This window comes from Mixophyes fleayi, chromosome 1 (genome assembly GCF_038048845.1).
Source record: "Mixophyes fleayi isolate aMixFle1 chromosome 1, aMixFle1.hap1, whole genome shotgun sequence".
Taxonomy (NCBI): Eukaryota; Metazoa; Chordata; class Amphibia; order Anura; family Limnodynastidae; genus Mixophyes; species Mixophyes fleayi.
Window position 1 is genome coordinate 359,904,555 of NC_134402.1, and position 24,242 is coordinate 359,928,796.

At 38.3% G+C, this 24,242-nt stretch overlaps 1 protein-coding gene across 1 annotated transcript in view; it reads right to left on the minus strand.

The window, feature by feature from the left end:
- Nucleotides 1-211: 211 nt before the first annotated feature.
- Nucleotides 212-24,242, minus strand: part of TMEM116 (transmembrane protein 116) — a 75,904-nt gene continuing 51,873 nt past the window's right edge. The window contains exons 5-11 of the mRNA XM_075178486.1: nucleotides 19,742-19,834; nucleotides 17,945-17,994; nucleotides 15,892-15,969; nucleotides 14,353-14,488; nucleotides 8,987-9,131; nucleotides 5,623-5,699; nucleotides 212-2,004 (exon numbers count right to left, since the gene is read on the minus strand). Of these exons, the coding sequence (XP_075034587.1) occupies nucleotides 1,807-2,004; nucleotides 5,623-5,699; nucleotides 8,987-9,131; nucleotides 14,353-14,488; nucleotides 15,892-15,969; nucleotides 17,945-17,994; nucleotides 19,742-19,834 (777 nt within the window). The 3' untranslated portion in view covers nucleotides 212-1,806. The remainder of the gene's footprint in view (nucleotides 2,005-5,622; nucleotides 5,700-8,986; nucleotides 9,132-14,352; nucleotides 14,489-15,891; nucleotides 15,970-17,944; nucleotides 17,995-19,741; nucleotides 19,835-24,242) is intronic.

Consider the following 24,242-nt stretch of genomic DNA (forward strand, 5'->3'; position numbering starts at 1 on the left):
CTATAATGGGTGCATCCCCCTAATAGTTCTTAGCCTAAACGAAAGCTACAATAAATAAAGAGAGCGAAAAAATGAAGTTAGATTACGTTTAAGATGAAATTAGTTTATATGTATATGATATATTAATTTTGTTATACAAATCCAAATAGAAAAAAAATTGAAAGAAACAAACATGTCCTAGGTAAAGGAGGAAGAAGAGGGGGATGGTAGAAGATGGGTGGGATAGAATGAAAAACATGTTGATGCATTTTTGATGTTCCACTATAACAGAAAATGTGGACATACTTGTACAAGTAAAGCACTTTATTAAAAAAAGACCTTTATTGTATGAGATTGCCTTACTGCAACATGTATATAAAAAACAGCCAATATGTATTTAATGGACTTAAAAAATGAATCCACTACACACAAAGGAGGCAGCCATCAGGGAACATAAGTGTTATCACACAGCAATTAAAACAGCTGAGACATAGCAGGAAGTTGGAGATAGCTCAGTGCCTTCACTTAGAATAAATTATTTACACACATTACTTACAACAGAATACCAGCTGCTGGAGAAACACAATATTGCACAGTTTTAACGGAATGCGCTTATTTCATTGATGGTTCTTCATAGGCACTAAGAACGTAATAGAACAATGACTCCTACATCATTAACAATCAGAAAGGTTAATGATTTTTACCCCAAAAAATATAATATTTTTTCCAAAGTCAGTTATTGTATTTAACACTAACAAAAAACAGTCATCAATAAATATGTTGCAGAAGTGTCATTAAAACTGACACTAATTTCTGATCACTCTTACATTGCATTGCATCTGTGAAAAGAAATAACTAGATTTGTTTGAAGCATATGAAGTTTCAAGTGCACACTTTGATGATAGCAAATAAATCTAAGATTTGTTTTTAAAATTGGTCTTATTAAAGAAACAATGTATTGCACCTTATGCGTCAATGGTTGACATCTTGCATATTTCCCATGCCTCTTAACATACCTGATTATTACATTGGGACAAGATTTGTAATTAGCCAAGAATTGGAGTGTGCCTAGACATTTTGCTGCCTAAAAAAACAACTGAAATTGCTGCCACCACCAACAATTTCACAAATAGACATAAGTTCTAGCATTAGGGGACAAATATATAATTCATATACGGTTCCCCACTGGATGGATCTATCCTTTAATGAAAAATAACTGATAGATTTCCTGTCCAGACAATTAGAGGTAATTAAGGGGAAGGTAATAATTACGTTAGAATACAGTGTTCAGTAAAAAAAACTTCCACATGCAGTAAGTGATGCTTAAGCCAAGGATCTCACTAAGTATATTTTATTCCTGAAAAGTCATAGTTCTTTAATATCTACTCTTGAGCGCTTGTTAGTATACACAGAAACCCTCATACAACAAGTAATTGCAATGAACAGTTCATTAAAATGTGCAGCAAGTCCCTTAATCCACGCTCAGTTCACCTCTCGTCAGGATGATACTTGCACCACTGAATGTGTAATGTGAAGGTCTGGGCCCCATTGCCCCTATGATAATCAAACATTGACTGTGCATCAGTGAATTTTGCATCCTGCAATTGGGGGAGCCCGGTGCCACTAACCAGCTAGCATTTAAACTCTGTCCTGTAGAGGTCGCATAGGTCTTTTATAAGATTAACTGTCAAATAAACATACATATTCCAAAGTTCCATTGAGACTCCTGTCCAATGAATTTTAGTGCCAGTGCTGGTGAACCATATGCCTATGTATTTCAGGAAAGGCTTCCAACAACAGATAAGTCTACCAACGCCACTGTGCATATCACAAAGCAGACACTGAGCGTGGTCCAATGTAGCAGGTGGAGGCCTGCGTGCTGGCATACAGCTTCTTCTGTGAGCGCAGAAGGGGTGTCTGTGTGTCCACATCACGGTAGCCATTCTGTTTCAAGCAACGCAGCATCTGCTGTGTCCATCCATATGCCAAACAGTTGAGAAATCCCTGGGATACTGCAGCAAGAGCCTTGAAAAGTTTTAGAAGTTTAATTAGGACATTCCACATGAGGAAAAAATGAATGTTAACGTACAGTATTGTTTGCACATGAAGCAGAAAATGAGAAATTAGACTTGGGGAACAAAATTGTAAGCAAGTGGCAGACAGATTGTCTGCTAATAGTAGCAAAGGTCCATTTCAAAACAAAATTTTGAAACTAGACTCTCAGACCAGATCTTAAAGGATCACTGATCTAAAAATATAAATTATCATAAACATAAAGGAGCTATCGATAACATTCACATATAAATTTGTAATTTTGGACACAAACCCAAGTCTGGATCAGTTTCTAGATAGGCCACATATGCGTGCAGCAAAATAGGACAGATTGTGCCATGTGGCACACAAAATGCTGTCTGTTCACATGGCACAAGTTTATAACTTCAGATTTGTTTTACATATGTATTTTGTTATTAGCGGCCAGGGGCAGGGGGGCATTTGCCCCCCGGGCCAGTCCCATAGTGGGCTACTTTGGGCTGGGTCATCTGCATTTTTTTCCCTTTAAAATGGTACTAATAGGCTGCTGAATCGAGGCTTGCCCCCTGGGCTAACATTTGCCAGCCCTCCCCTGTTAGCAGCCCTTTAATATAAATGTGTATATTAGATTTAATGGTCCTTCAAATCCATTTTATTTCCTACAGCAGTGTGAGTTGCTTTTTACCGGCCTAACCACACAATGTGCTGAATATGACTCACACGTGCTGTCATTGCTATTAAAGGACATTTAAATGAGAAACTTATTTCTGTTCAGTACTATAAACATATCATTTTGGTTAGTTAGATGTTAGTTAGATGTTTTTCCACCATGTCTAAACATGATGAAAAAATGTCACTGGGTATAATCAAAGAAGGATGTGTAAAGAACACATTGCCATTCCTTAAAACACTAAGAAATAATGTGTTACTCATTATTTCAGAGAGAAATTCAGTATGATATGTAGGCATATGACATGTTTTACTTATACAATAATTCCATTGTACTTTCACATTGAAAGCTTTAACATAATGCTGCATCTTCTTTATTTTAGTTTTCAAGGTGCGATATATATTTATAAAAAAAATCATTCCTCAGGTGAAACTTCGTCCAGCCCCAGGGTAAAGGGGACTGCCTGAGCCTTGCAGCAGAGCCATGGGTCCCCAAGACCCATGTATATAGAATGTATATAAATGATATTTATATGTTCTATTAGTGACATGTAAGAAATATGTAAAAGAGACAGGTCAGGCCAATAGTTGCCCTTCCCACACATGTAATACATTGATGCAGATTTGATTGTCCAAAACATGTCTTGACAATGCAATTGAAAGTCCACATTCTGAGGACAGATTTTGGCCCTGGCAAAGAATACATGAACTAGATATGATGGCTGATGTTTTACGCTATGTGATGGAAATAGAGAACCGTACAGATTGGCTAATTATTTTTTTAATTTAATCGGAGAAAGGAAAGGTACCAAGACAACAGTGGAGAACTACCGACAATAGCATTAGAAGACATTTAAAGGAGGATGAGAGTGTCAAATGGTGGAATTCAAGTTGGCATTGTCCTTGGAGTGAGGTAGATCTGTGCCATAATGCTGCACTTCTGAATTAAACCAGGGGAGTCGTAAACATTTATGTGGGAGGGAGAGAGGAAAAATCATTGCCCCGTGCTAAGCTTCGTCCAACCCCAGGGTAAAGGTGACTGCCTGAGACTTGAGGCAGAGGCGGTCCCCAAGAAGGGGTGTACTCAGTCCGATGCCAGGGCAATTGGAACACCTCATACTGCCACTGCATCCTGACTATTAACAGGCACATGGCTGTAATTAAATTAACAGGCAGAGGTCAGTGGATGGACAGTGTAATGAATGAATAGAGTTAGATGGAGTTAAATAGAATAGAGCTAGTTGAAAAATAAATAGACAAAGGTGGCCTGCACCCATGCTACAAACATTCAAAGATTAGGCACACAATACATTTTGAATGTTACAGGGCATCCATCATAGACAGTGAAACTACAGTAACAGGCAGAGGTCATTGGATGGACAGTGGTATGAATGAATAGAGCCAGACATTTTGAAAAGTAAATAGTAATGTACTGAAACATTGGAATGGATTAAAAACACCATTTTGATACAACTACAGTCTGTATTAAATGCTCACCTGGAATATAAATATATATATATATATATATATATATATATATATATATATATATATATATCAATCATAGCATAGCATTTGGTCGTGTTAGGACTGACAAGAATGGGAAGACTTTGGCATGAGTTGGTCAGCTTAACATATATTGCAATATGTGGAACTAACATTTCCTGTTTTTAATATGTAGTTAGTACAATATTAATAATGTGTTAGAGAGTGCACAGTATCCCTGTTTTTTTTGTCTATACAATGTGGGCAAACCCCTCTTGCACTCCAGTCTGTACATGGAGAGTGCAGAGGATCTATGTCTTTTTTTGTTTTTTATACATATGTACACACAAACACGTGCAATATGAATGCACCTTCACAACCATATTAATATGCAGGTTTACATCTATCATGGGTCAGAATCCTGAAATGTAGGATGTTTGCTCAGTATATGAGAGCCACCTATTGTTTCTTTTGGATAAGATGTTTTCGGTTGCCAGATTCAATTTTAAACCAGCTGAATATACACTTCAGTAAAATACAATTTCTAAGTTAAGGATTTTCAGCGGCAAAACTGTGACTGTTTTTAAAAAGCTGAGAAGCATGGGACTTGCTAATAGAAAGTCATTAATGTTGAGTCTTCTTGCAGTACTCAATGTTCAGTTGCACAATGATTGTGAGATTATCCATATGTTCTCCATGTGTGTAATTACTTAACCATACCTGTCAGGACATAATGAACTCTGAGAAATATTGTGAAACTTTACCAATATTGCATTTACTAGTATTTACATTTTTGCATTCATTAATTTATATCTCTTCTGTGTGACTGTTCCATATAAGAATCACCTTTTCTGAATGAAGCAGTGCCTATATTACTTTTTGTCTACCTCCCTCTAGTTTCTGTCTATGACCTCTTGATCTAGAAATCCACTTGTGTTTTAAATATGCTGCTATGCCGGACACAGTTGACACCAACACATTCTGTCATGCATCCAGAAAAAATCAGTAGAAAATCTTAACAACTTGAAACTACATAACTTTAAGCTGTGGACATATTAGCACTTGAGACTTTTTGGATACACTGACAAATTTACTCAGTAATTTCAAAGTAAATGGAAGACCTCCTGGCATTTTATTGTCTATGCTGAAGTGGAAAACAAATGTGCCACAAGATGGTGAGCTTCTAGTTTTGTGGTTATAAAAAAACACTAACCAGTCAAACAAATGAAGTATGGGGCACAACTGCCAACATTCCTTATCGACATATCGGGACATACTAGGCCATGCTCTGATCCACCCAAACCATCTATCCAAATTTCTTTAGACATGGACATGTACCCCTTCTCCATTAGGCAGGACATTTTTAGGGTACAGTAAATTGGGACTGTTGATCGGTATGACATGGGGTACATAATTGGAGTAAAGTACATAGGGCCAATTTTGCGCTTATGGACTCACCTGTATATAATAAAATATTCTGTATATTTCTTCTGCCCCCTTGTTGTCAGTCAGTTTAAGAAGAGCCAATGTAACAGCTGTGACAAAAGAAAGATATGTCACATTCATAACCATCACACACATGGCTGTCCATCATACTGTGTGTATATGTGTATGTGTATATATATATATATATATATATATATATATATACATATACACATATACACACAAACTATAGAGAAGTTACATTTTTGGCATACACAATATGTTTATGAGCACATATTTAAAAAAATACAAATCATAAAATATGAGTGGCACTATATAAAAGCTACTAATGGCATATACAAATATTAACACAACATTTCTGGAAATTTTTAGAAATAAAATAATTTCAGAATAGGATTTGATTTACAATAGAGTTATTCTATTTTAAGTGAATACCAGACCTCTTATGTACAAATCTATGTGAGCCTTAATCTGATAATAAAGAATGATAGATTTACTTAAGACTTACTTATAGATTTACTTAAAACAATCAGAATGATCAGTTCCAACCATCCAATGGTCAGGCAGCACAGCTAGATTCCCATGGGTCTCTGTTATTGTGGTTGGCCAATGATAGTCATAACTCTCTGCAGGCCTTTTTGTCCTATGACTATTGAAATATGGATGGTTTCGATCATTCTTGGCTATAGTGGTTGGTTGAGCTTCACACATGCAGCAATGTCAGGACAACTTCATCTAAATCAGTCATGTTTCTGTATAGTGTGTACAGGGATACACTGAATGGACATTGACCAAACTGTACTATTGTCTTCGTCCATGTTTCATACAGTGTTCACTCTGTAAATAAATTCTTCCCAATCTAATACTTTATTTTAAAAAAATCCTTAGTACTAACATTTCACCCTTTTCTATTTGAGGATGTTATTAGTAGATCTTTTTAATTTTTGGTTTCGAGTCCATTTAATGTGTTCAAACAAGAGCAAGGCAGGAGTGTCAGTACCTTTTATGGATAACATAGCTGTCATGCCAAGTTTAACTGCACTTGTGATGAGTTTCCCCTGGCTAGGTTAAAGAAGACCTGACACCTACACCAGGATGATAGCTTTGTCAGCTGAACTAGTGTACAACCTATCATTTAGATAGGAACCAGTGATAACACCGCTGAGGCACAGCCTGTCTGAACTTAGGCCTGATTTGAGTGAATTGACAGGCTACAGAATTTTGTCCTCAATATAAGTACAACCTGCAGCATTCCTCCACTGTTTTAAGTGACAGAGCCACTTTAAACTGCTGAGTATCACAAGTCAAAAGTTCACAGCTACGTTGAGGTCTTCCATAGCTTACACATATGATATAATGTTTCTTAAGGCTCTTCTGGCTGCTTGCAAATCTCTTTCGTAGTGAACACCTCCGACCACCATCACTACCCAAGATCTTACTTTCTATCCTACTTACATGAAAAGATTAACATGGTAAACTCTTCCCGGATCAACAGTCTGCTCAGTTCCTTTCCTGCACCCTCTGGCACATTTGATAAAGTATCCTACTACCATTCCACTTCTCCCTATCCCCTCAAAAATTACTTGAGTATTGTCTCTTGTGCTCATCTCAGCTTAACAAATATCTGTAATCTCTCCATCTTCACTGTTATCATTCCATCATTATTCAAGTAATTACTCATATTTTTAAATTCTTGAGGGGTTTGCCTAAATTCACCTCACATGCTTCCTTTTCTCAGATAACCTATTAGACCCTCTTCAATCAGGCTTTCATTAAGAAAACTCCTAGAGCATACTTTCCTACTTTTAGTAGGTGACGTCCGGGAGAAAGGCGTGACTAATGGGCAGGGGGGGGGGGGCTGTAAAAAGTCATATCTAGCAGCAGTATCTATTGAATATTTTGCACTACAAGTAGTTTAGGCTCATTAAAATGGATTCAAAGCAGTCCACATATGAGCAGAATCAGCAAGCAGGTGCTGGCACCAGTCCTGATGGTAGTCTTACCTGTACGTCATCTGGTAAAGCCTATGTAAAAGTACATAGTCTTTTTAAATGAGGGGAAAAAACACACCCAAAAAAATAAGTATACTTATAAGTATAAGTGCAGGGTACAATATATCCCCAAATAGGAAAGGGACTTGGGGCATTTCTATATCACTTACAGTCTTGAAAGGCTGCTGTTTTGGCAATTTCTCAATAAGGGTAGAGTGTCATACACAGACTGACCCCAGCTATCAGCTAGTTATCTACTGGCAAAGCATGCTGGGGCTTGTAGTTTAACAACTCCTGGAGGGTCACAGGTTAGCCATCACTGATATAGCTCCATCAGGCCTGGAAAAATATGCAGTCTGTGGCATTTAATCTATTTTCCTATAAAGTGTAAGCCTGTCAGCAGGACCTCTTACCTCTTTGTCTGTTGCTGGCGCCATATAAATAAATGTTAATAAAAATAATAACAACAATAATAATGATAGTAATAAGTAGACGGTGGTGATGGGAGGACCCAGACCACTTATACTGAGGAATGAAAAATGTTGTGTGATATTTCTTTTATATCATAAATATGTAAAGGGACTCGTACATTTGATAGAGGTAGATTACTAAAATGTAACAAAACAGTTTAAAACAGATACATTGAACATTACTCCAAGTACACACATATGGACTGGGCTAAAGCTGCATACACAGAGACATTTTCTATCATTTGGACTTAATGATGAGCTAATGGATATGTGCCAAACTTCTCCATAAACATTGTGGGTTACATTATAGAGATTAGCTTTTATTAGATTTGCTGGTCATTTTGGCCCCAAACACAGTACAATGTCAGACACGACTTCCCCAATTGTAGCCAGCGAAGTAGTACTGTAATACTTGGATGAGTAAATCACAATAATTGAACCATGTAGGGCTGATGCAGAGTTGCTCTGATAATGGGATTAAATTGCGCTTAAATAAAAAGCACAGAATAATAACGTAATTCTGCCCTTATGTAGAGTTGTAGACATCTCGAAATGCCTCTGCATCAGCAGCATATGCGCGTCGTGTACGTCAATTCATCATCATGAGCAAGGTTTTGTACCTTTCCTATACCAGGTGCAAAAAATACTCTTCCTAAAAGGCATATATGTGTCTTTCTGCAGGCCAACGATAAAATGGGCTTTCTATTCTGCCTATCTAGGTGGCTAAGTGGGCATAAGTGTCAGAATCATGAAAGTCTGCATAGGCTCACTTTCATGCAAGATACTCTATGCAAACTGGTGTATGTCACACATCAGCATCAGCCCTTTATTTAAATAATCTCCTCCCATCTGTCCATGCATCTCACACATCCCTGCCATGTAATACTGTCATGAGTCCACACTACAGAGACTGACCTGGCAAGCAGCAGAGTACAAAGATGGAAAGAAACAGCAGGAGGTTCCGTCTTGTTACAGTGATCAGCACCAACTTCTGATATTGTAAGGACCCTGCCGTGATCAGATGCCTTCTAAATGAGATGTAAAAATAACCCAGTATAACCTAGAAATAGAAAAAATACACAGGTAATCATCAGATATGAGATAAAGAAAGAATCAGGACAAATGTATATGTGCATCTATAGGTCTCATCTAGAGTTTGACATAGTTTGCGCTTTGAACGTACACGTAAAGAGATTGTCACAAAAAAGTCCATTTACGTGTCACATGTATCTAAAGTCCATCTCAAAAACAGCAGTATTTCTGGAGAAGGCATACAAATGTGCATACTTATGCCTAAGTAGTGTAGAGATGAGCCTTGACAGAGTTAATAGTAAATGCGAAAGTAGCATAACCCTATTTGTACACAATATAATAATGTAATGAATTCTCATACACAAGTGATAATAGAGTCTTGTTATTCAAATTTTCAATATAAAATGTAAGGATAACACCCCTGCATCAATTGTTTACACTTTTAAAAATCTTCCATATGAAGCGCTTCAGAATTAGTAGCGCTATATAAATAAATGATGATGATGATACACCCTTACTGTACTCAACTTACCAGTGTCCATCCCTTTTACACCTATCCAGACATAAGGGAACTCAAGTCTAAGATACGCATATATCTATATGGACACATTGTGATATGCATACACAGTACGTAAATGCATACATGTACACCACAAAAATTACCGTACACCCAACTCTAAATCTGCCATATATATTATTTATTTGTTATGTATTTATTATTGAAGACAGACAATGTATGTTCTTGTAGGAGCTAAATTAGTGATATGCCACATATTTCTTTGTATGTGCTTCATGTGTATGTATGTGCTGTGATTACACCACAATGGTTAAACCCTAATATACAATGCATCTGACCATTTGATGGGCACAATGTGGCTAAAAAGATAGCTTTGCTATAGAGGCACAAGCATGTGCAAACACTGATGGTATCAGTGCTGGGGTCTGTAGTAATCTGGGATCCAACATTCAACAGCAATAAGCGAGTCAGCCAGTGACAAAGAGTGAGTTGCTTATGTTTATTTCATCTTATTATACACACATGTTAATATATGTAAATAATATCTATATAATCAGTGAGTTGTGATGTCATCACTTATAATCAGCTCTGTGCACCTACTGTGCCATGTGACCCATGACTTGCTGTTGCATAAATGAGAAAATCAGTGTGAAAGCACTGCCTACTTTTTTCTCCTAATATACTGCTTCTTTAAATTTAATTTGTATGTATACAGTATATATGTTTAAATTATATATAAAATGTAATTTTGTAGAACTATAACCATATGTGAGCCTTGGTTTATATGCACAATAGCAAATGCAATTTAAAAACATAACTATATGTGTACTATAAATGGAGCAAATTAGTTATAATTAATTTTTGTTTTCAATCACATATTTATTAATTACTGAACAATGATGTGTTGACCAAAATGAAGGGAACCACTGAGGAAAAGTAAGAAAGGTGCCATTTTTGTTTCTGCTCCAGACAGCACATGGTTAGGCCTACTTATGGCTCCACCCACATAATTTATAATACAACCCACTGTGGAAGGTGACCAGGACTGAATTTATAATAAACCAGTTCCCCGGGGCATCAGTGGCTTTTGTTTCCCTGTTCTTATCATACAATCCACCAATCATTTTATTTTGGTGGTGTTTTGTTAAAAATGATTTATCTCCTCTCCATCATGCACCTGCAGCTGTTCAGGAGAAGGGTCTTAGAATGTAGAAGGTGCACCCACCTCTGACCTGGCTCTTCTGTGCAACAACACTGGAGACAAGTTCTTGTTAAAAGGGATGCTCGAGGCCCAAGGCGGAACTAGTGAGCTGTGGGCCCACGGTGCAGGGAGGCGGGAACCGGGGCCCGACCCTCTGCATCTGCCATGCAGCAGGCCAGGTTATCTCCATGGGCCCTGGTGCACTGCACCTGCTGTACCAATGGTAGTTCCGCCACTGTTCAAGACATACAACACTCTTCATTACAAGTGACAATAGAGCTAAATTGCAGCTTGTCAGCATTAAGGATGGTGTGAGACAATCTCTTGCTCCCATTTGCAACATAAACATTTCTGTATTACAGCAGACAATGGGCTCTAGTTTGTAAATTAGCTACAAGATAATTGGTTCTGTATTGTACACTAGGCACCAAAGGATGTGGTCTGTACTGGTTACAGGAATTGGCAGTGCACATGGTACCTGTGCTACCATACTGTGTGGGGTAGTGGTAGTGTGCCGATATAATGTGTAGTAATCACTTATGGTATAATATGTGGGTCATTGCTTTGATTAGTGTATTAAAGCACCACTGGGGAGAATTCACATTTTGTCTGCTTTCGTCAGGTTGAAAAAAAGGCTGTGAACAATAGACGATGGAAAAAAACTGACTACACACTAGAGACGGGCGGGCTCGGTTCTCCTAGAACCGAACCCACCCAAACTTTGCCTATCCGAGTACCGAGCCGAGCAGGCTCGGTACTCTCCTGCCCGTTCGGAATCGAAATCGAGGCAAAACGTCATTGTGACGTAGTCGGATCTCAGAGCTCGGTTCTCGCGATATTTGAAAAGCATAAATACCCGCCTACACAGCAATCGATCGCCATTTGACAGAGGGAGAGAGCAGGGTTAGGTTACAGGCTGTATTAGAGCAGGGACAGAGCAATACTTGTACACCTTATTTTTTGTTATATTATTTCAATTCTAATCTATTCAATTCTATTATTATTACCAATTCTATTAGCAGTTGTTAGAGCAGGAAGAGAGGAGGATAGAGGAGGCATTTTTTTTTCAATATTTTGCACTACAAGTGCATTGGGGTGTCCCATATTCTCCAGTGTGAAACAATAATTTTTCTGGCTGCCAAAAGTCATATTTAGCAGTATCTATCTATACAATATTTTGCACTACAAGTGCTTTGGGGTGTCCCATATTCCCCAGTGTGAAACAATAATTTTTCTGGCTGCCAAAAGTCATATTTAGCAGCAGTATCTATCTATACAATATTTTGCACTACAACTGCTTTGGGGTGTCCCATATTCCCCAGTGTGAAACACTAATTTTTCTGGCTGTAAAAAGTCATATATAGCAGCAGTATCTATTGAATATTTTGCACTACAAGTGGTTTAGGCTCATTAAAATGGATTCAAAGCAGTCCACATATGAGCAGAATCAGCAAGCAGGTGCTAGCACCAGTCCTGATGGTAGTCTTACCTGTACGTCATCTGGTAAAGCCTATGTAAAAGTACATAGTCTTTTTAAATGAGGGGAAAAAACACACCCAAAAAAATAAGTATACTTATAAGTATAAGTATAAGTGCAGGGTACAATATATCCCCAAATAGGAAAGGGACTTGGGGCATTTCTATATCACGTACAGTCTTGAAAGGCTGCTGTTTTGGCAATTTCTCAATAAGGGTAGAGTGTCATACACAGACTGACCCCAAACTGGCTTTGTCCATTTCAATTTATATTGTACAGTCTATAACGGCTGAATTTTTTACTATTTTCTACAAGTGGAGGGGGGCCTAGAGACAGAAACCAAACTGCCTTTGTCCATTTCTTTAGATATTTAACTATAAGTGTAGGGTGTAATATACACCCAAAGACGATGGCTGCATTGCCAATATGCATAGATGGAGCGGAAGACAATCTGGTTTGTGTGTAGAATTAATGACGGCCTACCAGGAATTAAACTGTTTTTTTCATAATTATATAGCTTTACAATTACATTACTTATCCAAGAACCAGGTGGAGCACTAAATTCGTTATTTTATGCCAAAAAACATTGATTTTTAAACAAAATTGCAAAACAAAACCAAAACCAAAACACGCAAGGGCGGTTTTGGCAGAACCAAAACCAAAACCAAAACACGACGGTAATCCAGATCCAAAACCAAAACCAAAACACGGGGGTCAGTGAGCATCTCTACTACACACTGAATAACACTCACATATAGTATATCTCTCACATAGATCAGAGATTAATGATCTTTATATGTTTTAAAAAATGGTTAGGGGTTAAATTTCATATGAAACTGGGGCAGGGGAGGGCTGGCAAATTTTGGCCTGGGGCGCAAAACTCGACTCAGCAGCCTATTAGGAACATTTTAAAGGAAAAAAAAATTCAGGTGGCCTAGTGACCCAGTCCAAGGTAGCCCACTATGGAACCGGCCCGGGGGGGCAAATGTCCCCCAGCCTGTTCCTGAACTGGGGACACCCTGTTTATCATGGGAAATATAGGGTGCTATATGCATGTATCTCCAAACTGTGCTGATTTCGCTGGTACAGTCACGATTTTAGGGCTCTGTCCTGCTGAACCGCCTGGGGGCATGTTTGTCCAATGGGTGGGAATGTTGGGAGGTATGTTTCATTTACATATCCCTTGTCCCACTACTGGGGATTGAAATTTTGGAAGGTATGGTGTACGTTTTGGTTAGGATATAAGTGGTAAGCTAATTCCTGATTTGAGCTCCTTAGGCCTGATTCATTAAGGATCTTAACTTGAGAAACTTCTTATTTCAGTCTCCTGGACAAAACCATGTTACAATGCAAGGGGTGCAAATTAGTATTCTGTTTTGCACATAAGTTAAATACTGCCTGTTTTTTCATGTAGCACACAAATACTTGATAGCTTATTTGTACACTGAAATTTAAAGTTGATATTTGTATGCTACATGAAAAAAACAGTCAGTATTTAACAACAGAATACTAATTTGCACCCCTTACATTGTAACATGGTTTTGTCGAGGAGACTGAAAAAAGAAGTTTCTCGAGTTAAGATCCTTAATAATTCCGGCACCTGGTCTCTAAGTATGAGATTCTAAGACTAATAATCTTCCAATTATCTTTCAAGGCCCAGGGGCCCTTAGCTACACCACTGACCAAACAATATCATTACAAGCATGAAAGAAGTTTTTAAACTAGGATTTTGAATCGTGTTTTTCAGCTCCCAAAGCATTGTGTTCATTTTCTGTGTCAGGCAAAAACAAAACAGTGCCAATTAGTGAAGTTCATGATCCATCACACGAACATGTCTGTTCTTGAACTTAAATACAATATGGAGTATTTGAGAAATGAGTGACAGCAGACAATTAGTAGTTGTCACCATGTCAGCACTGTCCTATATGATACTCTGAATTGGTTCGAGGTAAATTATAAAATGTTCTACTACCACAAACAAAACATTTTCTATACCAGCCCCAATGAATGCAACTGGATAAAGAGCACTTTGAGGGTCAGTTGATAATACATACCAAAATGGAAATGGCTGTAACACTGAATGTGGCCAGAAAGATAGCTTTACTATAGAAGTACAAGCCGTTGCAGACACTGTTGGTATAAGTACTGGGGTCTGTAGTGATCTGGGATCCAACATTCAACACCAAGCAGCTGTCAAAAATATGGAAACAAGTCAGCCAGTGATAAAGAGTGTATTTCTTATGTTATTTTATCTTATAATACACACATAATTTTAATATATTTAAATAATATCTGTATAATCAGTGGGTTGTCAGTGAATTCTGAAGTCATTGCTTTAGTGTTCTTTCGGAAAAACTGTTTTACAGTAGGGAGCAGTGTTCGTAGTTGTGGGGTATATGATGGCAGGGCCCTCTTAAGAACATCTTAGGCCCCCGAGGACAGCAGTGCACCGGGGCCCCTATATATACAAAAAAAACAAAAAACCCCCGTCGGAGGCAGGAAAAAAAAACAAAACCTGAAGAAAATACTTACCTTACGGTCAGCTGGCGATCCGGCTCCCTCCATGGTCTCCTCCTCCGTCGCGCTCCGCAATGGATGTCGGGCGGGTGTGATGACGTCACGCCCGACATGCACTGCGAGCGCGATGGAGGAGGAGACCATGGAGGGAGCCGGATCGCCAGCTGACAGCACGGTAAGTATTTTCTTCTTTTTTTTAGTTTTTTTTTTTTATGCTTCCTCCGACGGGCCCCCCGGGCACCTGCCCATTGTGCCCAATGGGAAAGATGGCCCTGTATGATGGTATGCCATACCACCACTTCTCCCGCTGCTTTGATTATAAAACTATGAAATTCCATTCACTTACATTTTCCATACCTCCACTTCTAAATGTTCACTTTGACCACTGGTTGGGAGTGCATTATTCCATTTACTAACAGCAAAGATCTTTTCTAATGGATTTTTCGACTGTACAGATACATACATCTTCTTGTGTGCATTCTGAATTGTGCAATTATGTAACTAGATTTAAGCTGTCCGCACACATTACAATCTGGTTGTACTGAATCACTGCAATTAGGTCACACACATTCATAGCCAAATTGCATAAATCCAATATAATGAATGGGAAATGACATCACACATTATACAATTTAGGGGTTAACCTCATACACATGCCAATGGGCCAACCAACCTGATTTTCCAAATGATGACTCCACACACGGTCAGATCACTGTCATCATTCTGCCAGTCCTTACTGACATCTCAAAGATTCCAATAACATGTTTTAAATTTGATTTGACTTGATATACATCAATGTACACTCAATTAGGTCTACAACACCCTTATTGGTTATTGGATTCTCAGCATATATTCATTTATCAAACCAACATGTCTGTAATTCTCTTAAAATGAAATATTTATTTCTAACAATTTCTCAAAAAAAATCCAAATCACACTAAAAAGAAAAGCATTGCCTATATTAAATAAATAACTAAAAACTAGAGTGTAATGCACATAGTGTTGGGGGTCTTTGTTTGGTGTATTGTGAATATTCACTACAATAACATCATCTTGTAATAATTTAGTGGGATTACCTATGGCTGGTGTTCCTGTAGCATTGCTCGGTGTTCCCAATATACAAAACAGGGACAGTGAATAAGAGAGGGATTACACTGAAACACATACAGTACAATTAGAAAAATAGTTAATCAGATGTTCTCATACTATCAAGTTGTAGGTTATACAAGATTATAACATTTTATTATAAAATAAATTTGCTGCTCATATAAAACGCTGGGAGCTACAATAATGTCTTGGGAGGGACATCTGACAACCAGTTGCACAGTGGTTGCACAGTGGTTGCACAGTGGTTGCATTGGTTAGCTTGACCGGCTCAGCCCTTTGTAATTGAGCTTAAATCAATAAGCCACAGGGCTACTTTTAAAATGATTGACAAGTTGTGACTATCATGGCAATACTTAAAAGTAGGCCCTGTGGGAAGTGACAGCACCAGATAGGCTGTGAGATTCCGCTTCTGAGTGTGGAATTAGCACTTTGTTATATTTGTGATTTATTTTTCTAATATAAATTAACTTGAGAAACACCATGGCTCAAAATATGCTGACCTTGTGATTATTTCAATACACAATACTGGTTGCCATGCAAATTTCTAATATTTTACTTGTACTTTGGAGTCTGCTTCTATCTGATTTTCCCTTCCTAGCAATGCTGAGGCATCTTTTACATTTAATATGGGTGGAGGTCACTTAGCATTAGAGCCTGGGACTACTCGCACTGTCAAGGAACGATTATAATTAAAAGTATAATAAATATAGAAATAGATGCTCTAAGTGTTTAAATACATTTGGAACCAAAAGAAAGCAAAGGGTGGCTTTATGTACTGCACAATATTCGTATTGTACAAGTTATGCGTTATTATTATTAATATTTTGCCCCATGATATAAACATTGCGTAGATATACTAATAAAGAAAAAGTGTCATTTAAAAAGCCTCAGCATAAAGTGTATAGGGGGTGACAATCTTATCTGAAAAGTCTATTCTATATATGGCTAGTCTAGTTATGTAGTCATTTCTGTTTACCTACATATTCATACTTGCCTACTCTTCTAGAATGTCTGAGAGACTACCGAATGTCAAAGAATCTCCTGGACTCCCAGAGGAGCAGGAATCTCCTGGACTCCCAGAGGAGCAGGACTTCCTCACATATCCAACCCACTTCAAAATTGAACTATTGCAGTGGGTAGAGACGGGGCTTGATGGAGCAATAAAGTAATCTTAGTGTTACACCCAGCTGCGAATCGAGCCATTACACTGTCTTAAAGCATGGGCACACTGGGCAGTTGCCCAGAGGCCCCTCGAGCATAGGGGCCCCATAGGCTTGCCAACTTTTCAGTATATTATTTCAGGAGAGCTATTCAGAACCTTCAAACCCTCTTTATTAAAACATTTAGGTGGACTTCAGTATCAGCTGTTATCTATATATACAATCTTGCTGTTGCGAATACATATGTTGACCTTGACGAAAACTACGTACACATACTAATTGTACACAAGTGGGTGAGTGCTTGTGTAGGTAGGGCTCCAGAGTAATGCTTTGCCCAGGGGCCTATAATGCTGTTAAGACTGTCCTGCCCCTCCGGGATCTCACCAGTGAGGAGGTTTGAAAAGTTGCCAAGTAACTCTTATCGTTACTCTGGGTTCAGTATTTGTGTATTTGCTACAATGGACATCCTTCGAAAATCTCACGTTTCTATAGCTGTGCTCCACCACCTAACAATGACCGTTAGCCCTCTTTCCAGATATGGAAGATGACAGATAGTGCTTATCTTTTGAGCATATTTCCAGGCATGCCCAAAAATTCTTAAGATTGATTTTGACTGGACTATTCATGGACATCACAGTCATTTTGTGGTAAGACCCCGAACAGTATCAGTCCAAGTTGCAGATATTGTCGGTGATGTTACAGCATGTGCGACCAGCATTATTATTGAGTCCCATTATTCATGCATCCTTATCAGGGTTATATATATATATATATATATATATATATATATATATATATATATATATATATATATATATTAATATATATATATTTTTATTATTATTTTTATTTATTTATTTACCTGGATAGAATGGTTGTTACTCTTCCAATGCAACATTCCGCCTCTGAAATCTACATGGGAAGAAAGGGATGTTGTGGTGTTATTGTGACTTCTTGTCATAGTTTCACATTGGTTATATTATTGCTATCTTTTATTCATATGCTGCTACAAGGGTTCAGTACTATACACAGTGAGTTCAAACACACAACATAATGACAAAATAACATAAGTACAAAACTGACAAATTTATATAAATACAAACAACAAGTTTTTAGAATTACAACAATTACATAATTAGGACACAACTCACTAAATGTTCAACGTGACCTTGACACCTTCTTCTGTAAAATGAAACTACAAAATCAATTACAGCTGAGGTCAGAGTTGCTTTCTATCTTTTGTTTTTTACAATAACCTTGTCCTTTTTCGAGCAACCTATCAATATCTTCCACTAATGCACAGTGGCTTATGGCTTCTGCCTGACAGCACTGGGGTCATGAGTTCAATTCCCAACCATGGCTTTATCTGTGTGGAGTCTGTATGTTCTCTGCATGTTTGCGTGGGTTTCCTCCAGGTGCTCTGGTTTCCTCCCACATTCCAAAAAATATACTAGTAGGTGAATTTGCTGCTATCAAATTGACCCTAGTCTATCTCATTATGTGTGTATGTCAGGGATTAAGACTGTAAACTCCAATGGGGCAGGGGCTGATGTGAGTGAGTTTTCTGTACAGCACTGTGCAATTAGTGCGCTGTTATAAATAGATTATGATAATGAGAAAGATAACACTGTATTTACACCACTGGATTGGAAGGCTGTTAGATGTGTATTTTTAGGTTTTTTTACTGGTATATCCTTATATATTGCTTCCGTTTATGCAGTGAGAGTAGCGGGGAGAAGACAGAACAAATAATCATGTGATTTCATACCTGGACAGGTTAGAAGGTTGTAATTTTGAGGTTGATATGTGAGGCAAGAAATGTGTAAAATGGGGAGTAAATTGTGCAGATACTGTGAATATACAAACTGCAGGCCACTTCCCTGTGTTATACCATGTAGTGGGACAGGGCTGCGGGCGCTGGGAGAAGAGAATAACTTTCCATCCTGTACTTGGTTACAAACACTCCATCAGCTTATTACCGATGATCTCTGTCATCTCTGGCTGCCAATCAGAGTTCACTCTGTCAGAAGCAGTGAGCTGGCTAGTAGTAGGTACAGTGAAGATCACAAGCAGTCATGTTAATCTCCCTGCCCAGCATATGGTAGTCTATGCCCACTGAAAGGCAGCACCAGGAGACGGGGGTGAGTAATATTGGACACATCAAACACACATGAGTCAGTTCTTAAAGAATATTAATTCTGCTGTGTCCCAAGAAATGTGAAGGAGCAGCTACATCCTTATCAATAATTCACACCCAGGTGCTGTCTCTTCACTTCTATTTACACAGGGAGGGAGGGAGACAGGTAACATGACACAGTTTTGTGGAGATATTTAAACTTTAGTTTTTCGTTTTTTTTTTTAAGGTTATGCATTATCAAAAGCTAAGAATTTAAATTTAAATTTTGTAGGTAATGAGTCTCTTGGGAACTTCTGATCTGGAGCCACAATACTGCTTGATTTGAAGCATAAGATTTCGGAGTCCTTAAACGTTGGCATGAACGCAGCCTGCTCTTTCGTTTTGTGCACAAAGATGGAAATGATTGGTGAGGGTATCAGGCAGCAGGTTGCCAGCCTTCTGCCGAGTGATCATAATGTAGAATACATTTATTTCTGGAGCCATGCATATATTAAAGGTGACTTCACCAATATGTTAACTTACCTTATACATGTCACTGTTCAATCTTCTCCTCATGTTACTGTAGGTCTGCCATGTGTAGTTTAATGTATAAAAAAATGTGGAAAGATAGAACATCTGTAGAGCAGAACAAATCATTTCATGAGAGTTATTTTTCAATAAAAACATCCCTCCTATCCCAACAAACATCATGAGAGATGACATCGCATGATCACCTGGAGGTAAGACAAGAAACACCCTATCATCCCCCCCTTCATGACCAATACATTTCTTTTTTCTTTTAAAAAATATTTTTATTGTGGCTTCTGGTAATACATTAAATGTATAAAGAAGTTTTAATAACATGTAACAGTCTGGGTTTAGTATGAAATATTGTGTGTCTAAGTATGGGTCCAATGGATGAAAGCATTGTCTGTGTACAGTGGTGTTAAAGGTCCTTTCTTAGGCTGGGTACACACTGGAGCATTTTCGTCCAATAATCGGGTTAGTCGGGTTAGTCGGGTTAGTGTGTATAGTGATACGATGGTCAAAAGTCGTTCCAAAGTGTCGATTGTAGGCTCATTTGGTTGGCCGTACTGTTTAATATTTTCTGACCAAACGATCATGTAGTGTGTATGCACTCATGCTTACAATCCCCATAGAGTTTACAGAGTCGGGCTCTTTTCAGCCGATGCTAGCAATGAATGTAACGGTGAATAAATTTAGAGAGCGCTGTAGAATGAATAATTCATTTGTTGGTTCTGTGACAGAATATTTTGTTTCTGAATCACAGAAGCTAACAAAATTAGGACATGTGTATAGCTATAACAAGGATGAATGAATTGTGCTGCCATTCACTGAAGACTGGAGGACCAGATGAAGAGCACAGATCTGAAGGTAAATCGTGTCAGTGTGTCGTCAGACTGATCAGACCTTCAGTCGTAGGTACAATCATTTGAGATAACACGTTGGTCAGAAAATTTTTCAATGTGTACCTAGCTTTAGTTTGGTTTACTTTTTAAACATTTGCTTAATTTCATCATCATCATTATATAGCGCCATTAATTCCACAGCGCTGTACAGCGAATGCACTCGCATCAGTCCCTGCCCCAATAGAGCTTACAGTCTAAATCCCCTAACACATACACACAGACAGACTAGAGACAATTTGATAACAAGCAATTAACCTACCAATATGTCTTTGGATTGTGGGAGAAAACCAGAGCACCCGGAGGAAACCCACGCAAACACGGGGAAAACATACAAACTCCACACAGATAAAGCCATGGACGGGAATCAAACTCATGATCCCAGTGCTGTGAGACAGAAGTGCTAACCACTAAGCCACCATTATATAGTACCGGCATATTCAGTACAGCTATGGAATTAGACAATTTTATTGAAGCATATCACAAACTCATACACCAAGGCCAAGTTACTCAGAGGCCAATTAACCTACCAGTATGTCTTTTATACCATAGAAAAATAAATATAATTCCTTTGAACCGCACCCACACTTATAAATACCTGCCCCATTGGAACTTACAGTCTACATTCTCTACCACACAAACAGACACAATAGGGGCCATTTTATTAGCAGCAAATTAACCTACCAGGTTTTGGACTATTTGTGTAAATCACAAAAACCCACATAGTGGCCTGTTTATTAGTAAGCAGTGATAAAACTGCAATTTACCATTAAACTGTCTCACACACTAGAACTGAAGGCCTGGACTTGGGCTTCCAGTTCCACTTGCATTAAAAAATGTTAAAAATTTAATTGAATCTCCGTTGTCTGCTGCTTTGCGCGGGGACACCTTTGATAAATAGGGAGAATTTTAAATCTGGCGAGCACTCCTGTTTCACTGGAGAAAACAGGAGTGCTCTCCAGGCCCTTCATAAACAGGCCTAGTTTGGAATTGAATTGGTCCCAGCCCAATATGCCTTAATGCTACCTACTGTGACACAGTGCTGTCCCTCTTCATCTTATTTGCTATAGTTGCAATACACTTAACAGAATACATAAACCACTCAACTCACTCAACTCAGCTAAGACACTCATTCCTTTCTCTGCTCTACAGTTGCATAATCCAACACTTCAATAAATGTTTTTGCTTTGAACTGTACTTATTATTTATGATTACATTTAATAGTTTTGTATTCATTTTCCTGTACCTCACTGTGTAAAATTCCTTTTATTTTAACAATGATATAAAATAAACATATGCTGTTATGATTGTCACTTTATTTCCGGTGTTAGGAATCCTGCATGCTTGGCTCGTCAGTTATTTTTCTTTTATGTATATTTAGCTCAAGAAAGTCTGATAACATGTGGAAATACAGCAATTCCCCATAGAGCCATGAAATATTAATTATATTGAAAATGTATCAACAGATGTGTCACAACAATATAAAATATTGGGAACCAGTGTACTAGACTACAGATATAACAAGTAAGGGTAACTAATGTGAAGGTTTATCTTAAAGAACCATTTGAGTAACTGATAAATCATAAACAGATAAATCCCAGGATTTGAACCCAGCCTGAACAGAGCATCTCGGACCACTGTCAAATGCCAGAAAGACTGATACATAAATTGATAAAGGTGTCAGTTAGTTTCACAAGCAGACTTCATGTATTGTCACTCTGAAACCTTTTTGTTTTTTTCATTTTGTAAGCAACTCTTTATATCTTGGTTAGTAAGGGGTGGGTACGTTTTTCCGAGTACCACAACCCAACAACCAGGATAGCTTCAAATGAACACTAATTTGAACAAAAAACGACATGAATATAAACAGACTTGCCTACAAAGCGACACTGCACACTTTCTATGGGTGATTCATGCTGACCGCAAGTGATTCCGAAGACAGAGGTCTCCGGTACTTCAGTTCCGCGTCAGTGAACAGTGCGACCTAGATAACTCCTCATTTAAATTGGCAATGTCGGGACCCCACAGGTTAAGTTTTTATTGAAACACTGCCGGTGTCGACATTGCTGCCATAGCCGATTTAAATGAAGAGTTATCTAGGTCGCACTGTTCACTGACGCGGAACTGAAGTATTTTAAATTTCAAGTTTTGGTGTAGGTGTAGTTGCACACCCTTCCATATGAATCCTTGGTTACAGAATGTGCTGTTCCTGGACTTAATTTATTATTGCAAACACCTGAGCTGAATTACTAAACTGAGGGGAGGGGGGATATTTAACGAAGACCTTCTTATAAATTAATTCAGTAAGTAATAATTACAACAATAGAAGTAGGGGAGCTGAGCTTTGTGCAATTGGTGGAAGGAGTTGTGTTGGAGGCTCTTAAGTGGGCTCTCTACAATATGACACAATGACCCAACAACAATGAGGATGTGATATGCACCAAGCTGAAATGTAGCCGACCGCTGCTTGCTCTGAAGTTTGAAACTCATTTCAAGGCAGTTGAATTATATCTGCATTGTAGTAAAGTGACAGCAGTGGGAAGTATTGGTATGTAACTATACACAAAAACTGGACTTCAGAGAAATATCTCAAGGTCATTATCAGCAATGACAGGATAACAAACAGATCATTCTGCGCTCCACATTACAAGTGAATTCCTCAGAGGTGAGAAAAGTACTTGGGCTGGGCCAGGACATTACCAATGTTATTCTAGCTACTTCAAGCTGTACTCTGATCAACACACACCAAAGTCCTACACTAAATATAAACATGAATTCAATCTGAATTTTAATATGATCATTGCTATGCTTTTTAACTGGGTTGAGTCTTCCCTACACACAGCTTTTAAAAATGTATTGCTCATGTTGCTATTAGTCCAATTCATCCAAAGTGAGTTCCTCCTACAATGTTCCAGTGTGTGCCATCCTGTTTACCCTTTCTCTGTACAGTTTTTATAAGTTCCACACTATAAACTTTTGACAGGACAGTGGGACTAAAGCACTAAATCCACCAAGGAGTTAAACACACCCGTGTCAGCATGCACATATCCCCATTGTCTTACCCTGACTGATGTCCCTGTATTAGCTGTCTAGATTCATCCCAGCTACATCTGAGCCATCCCAGCAGGAAATTTGTAGAGGTATCGGCAAGTCGATACCCACCGTCCCCAAATTACTTGACCCAATGGGGTTCAATGAACATATACCACTAGTTCCATAGGATAGCAGGAGTGGAACTATAGTCATCAAAGTAGATGACTAAAGGAGAGGGGCCGTAGTAAAGCTGATCCAATAGCAATGCCAACCCCCACTCTGTTCTTCTCAGCATACACAGGGATCCGTTCCAGAACTGACAGCCTAAATGAGCAGGGCCTGAATAAGGTTTCAGGCCAAACTAGGCTAATACGCCCATAGCACCCCTTCACCTTCCACCAGCAAATACAAATGAACTCATCCTTAACTTAAAATCCGGTTTCCTTCAAAGCCCCTCCCCCCCCCTCCTCACCAATTTATATAACCATGTTTTCAAAACTCGGCTCCACTTGGCTTTTATGAGGTTCATGGCAATCTTTGTCACTTATTTCATTTTCATTAACATCCTAACTGTATAGCAGAAT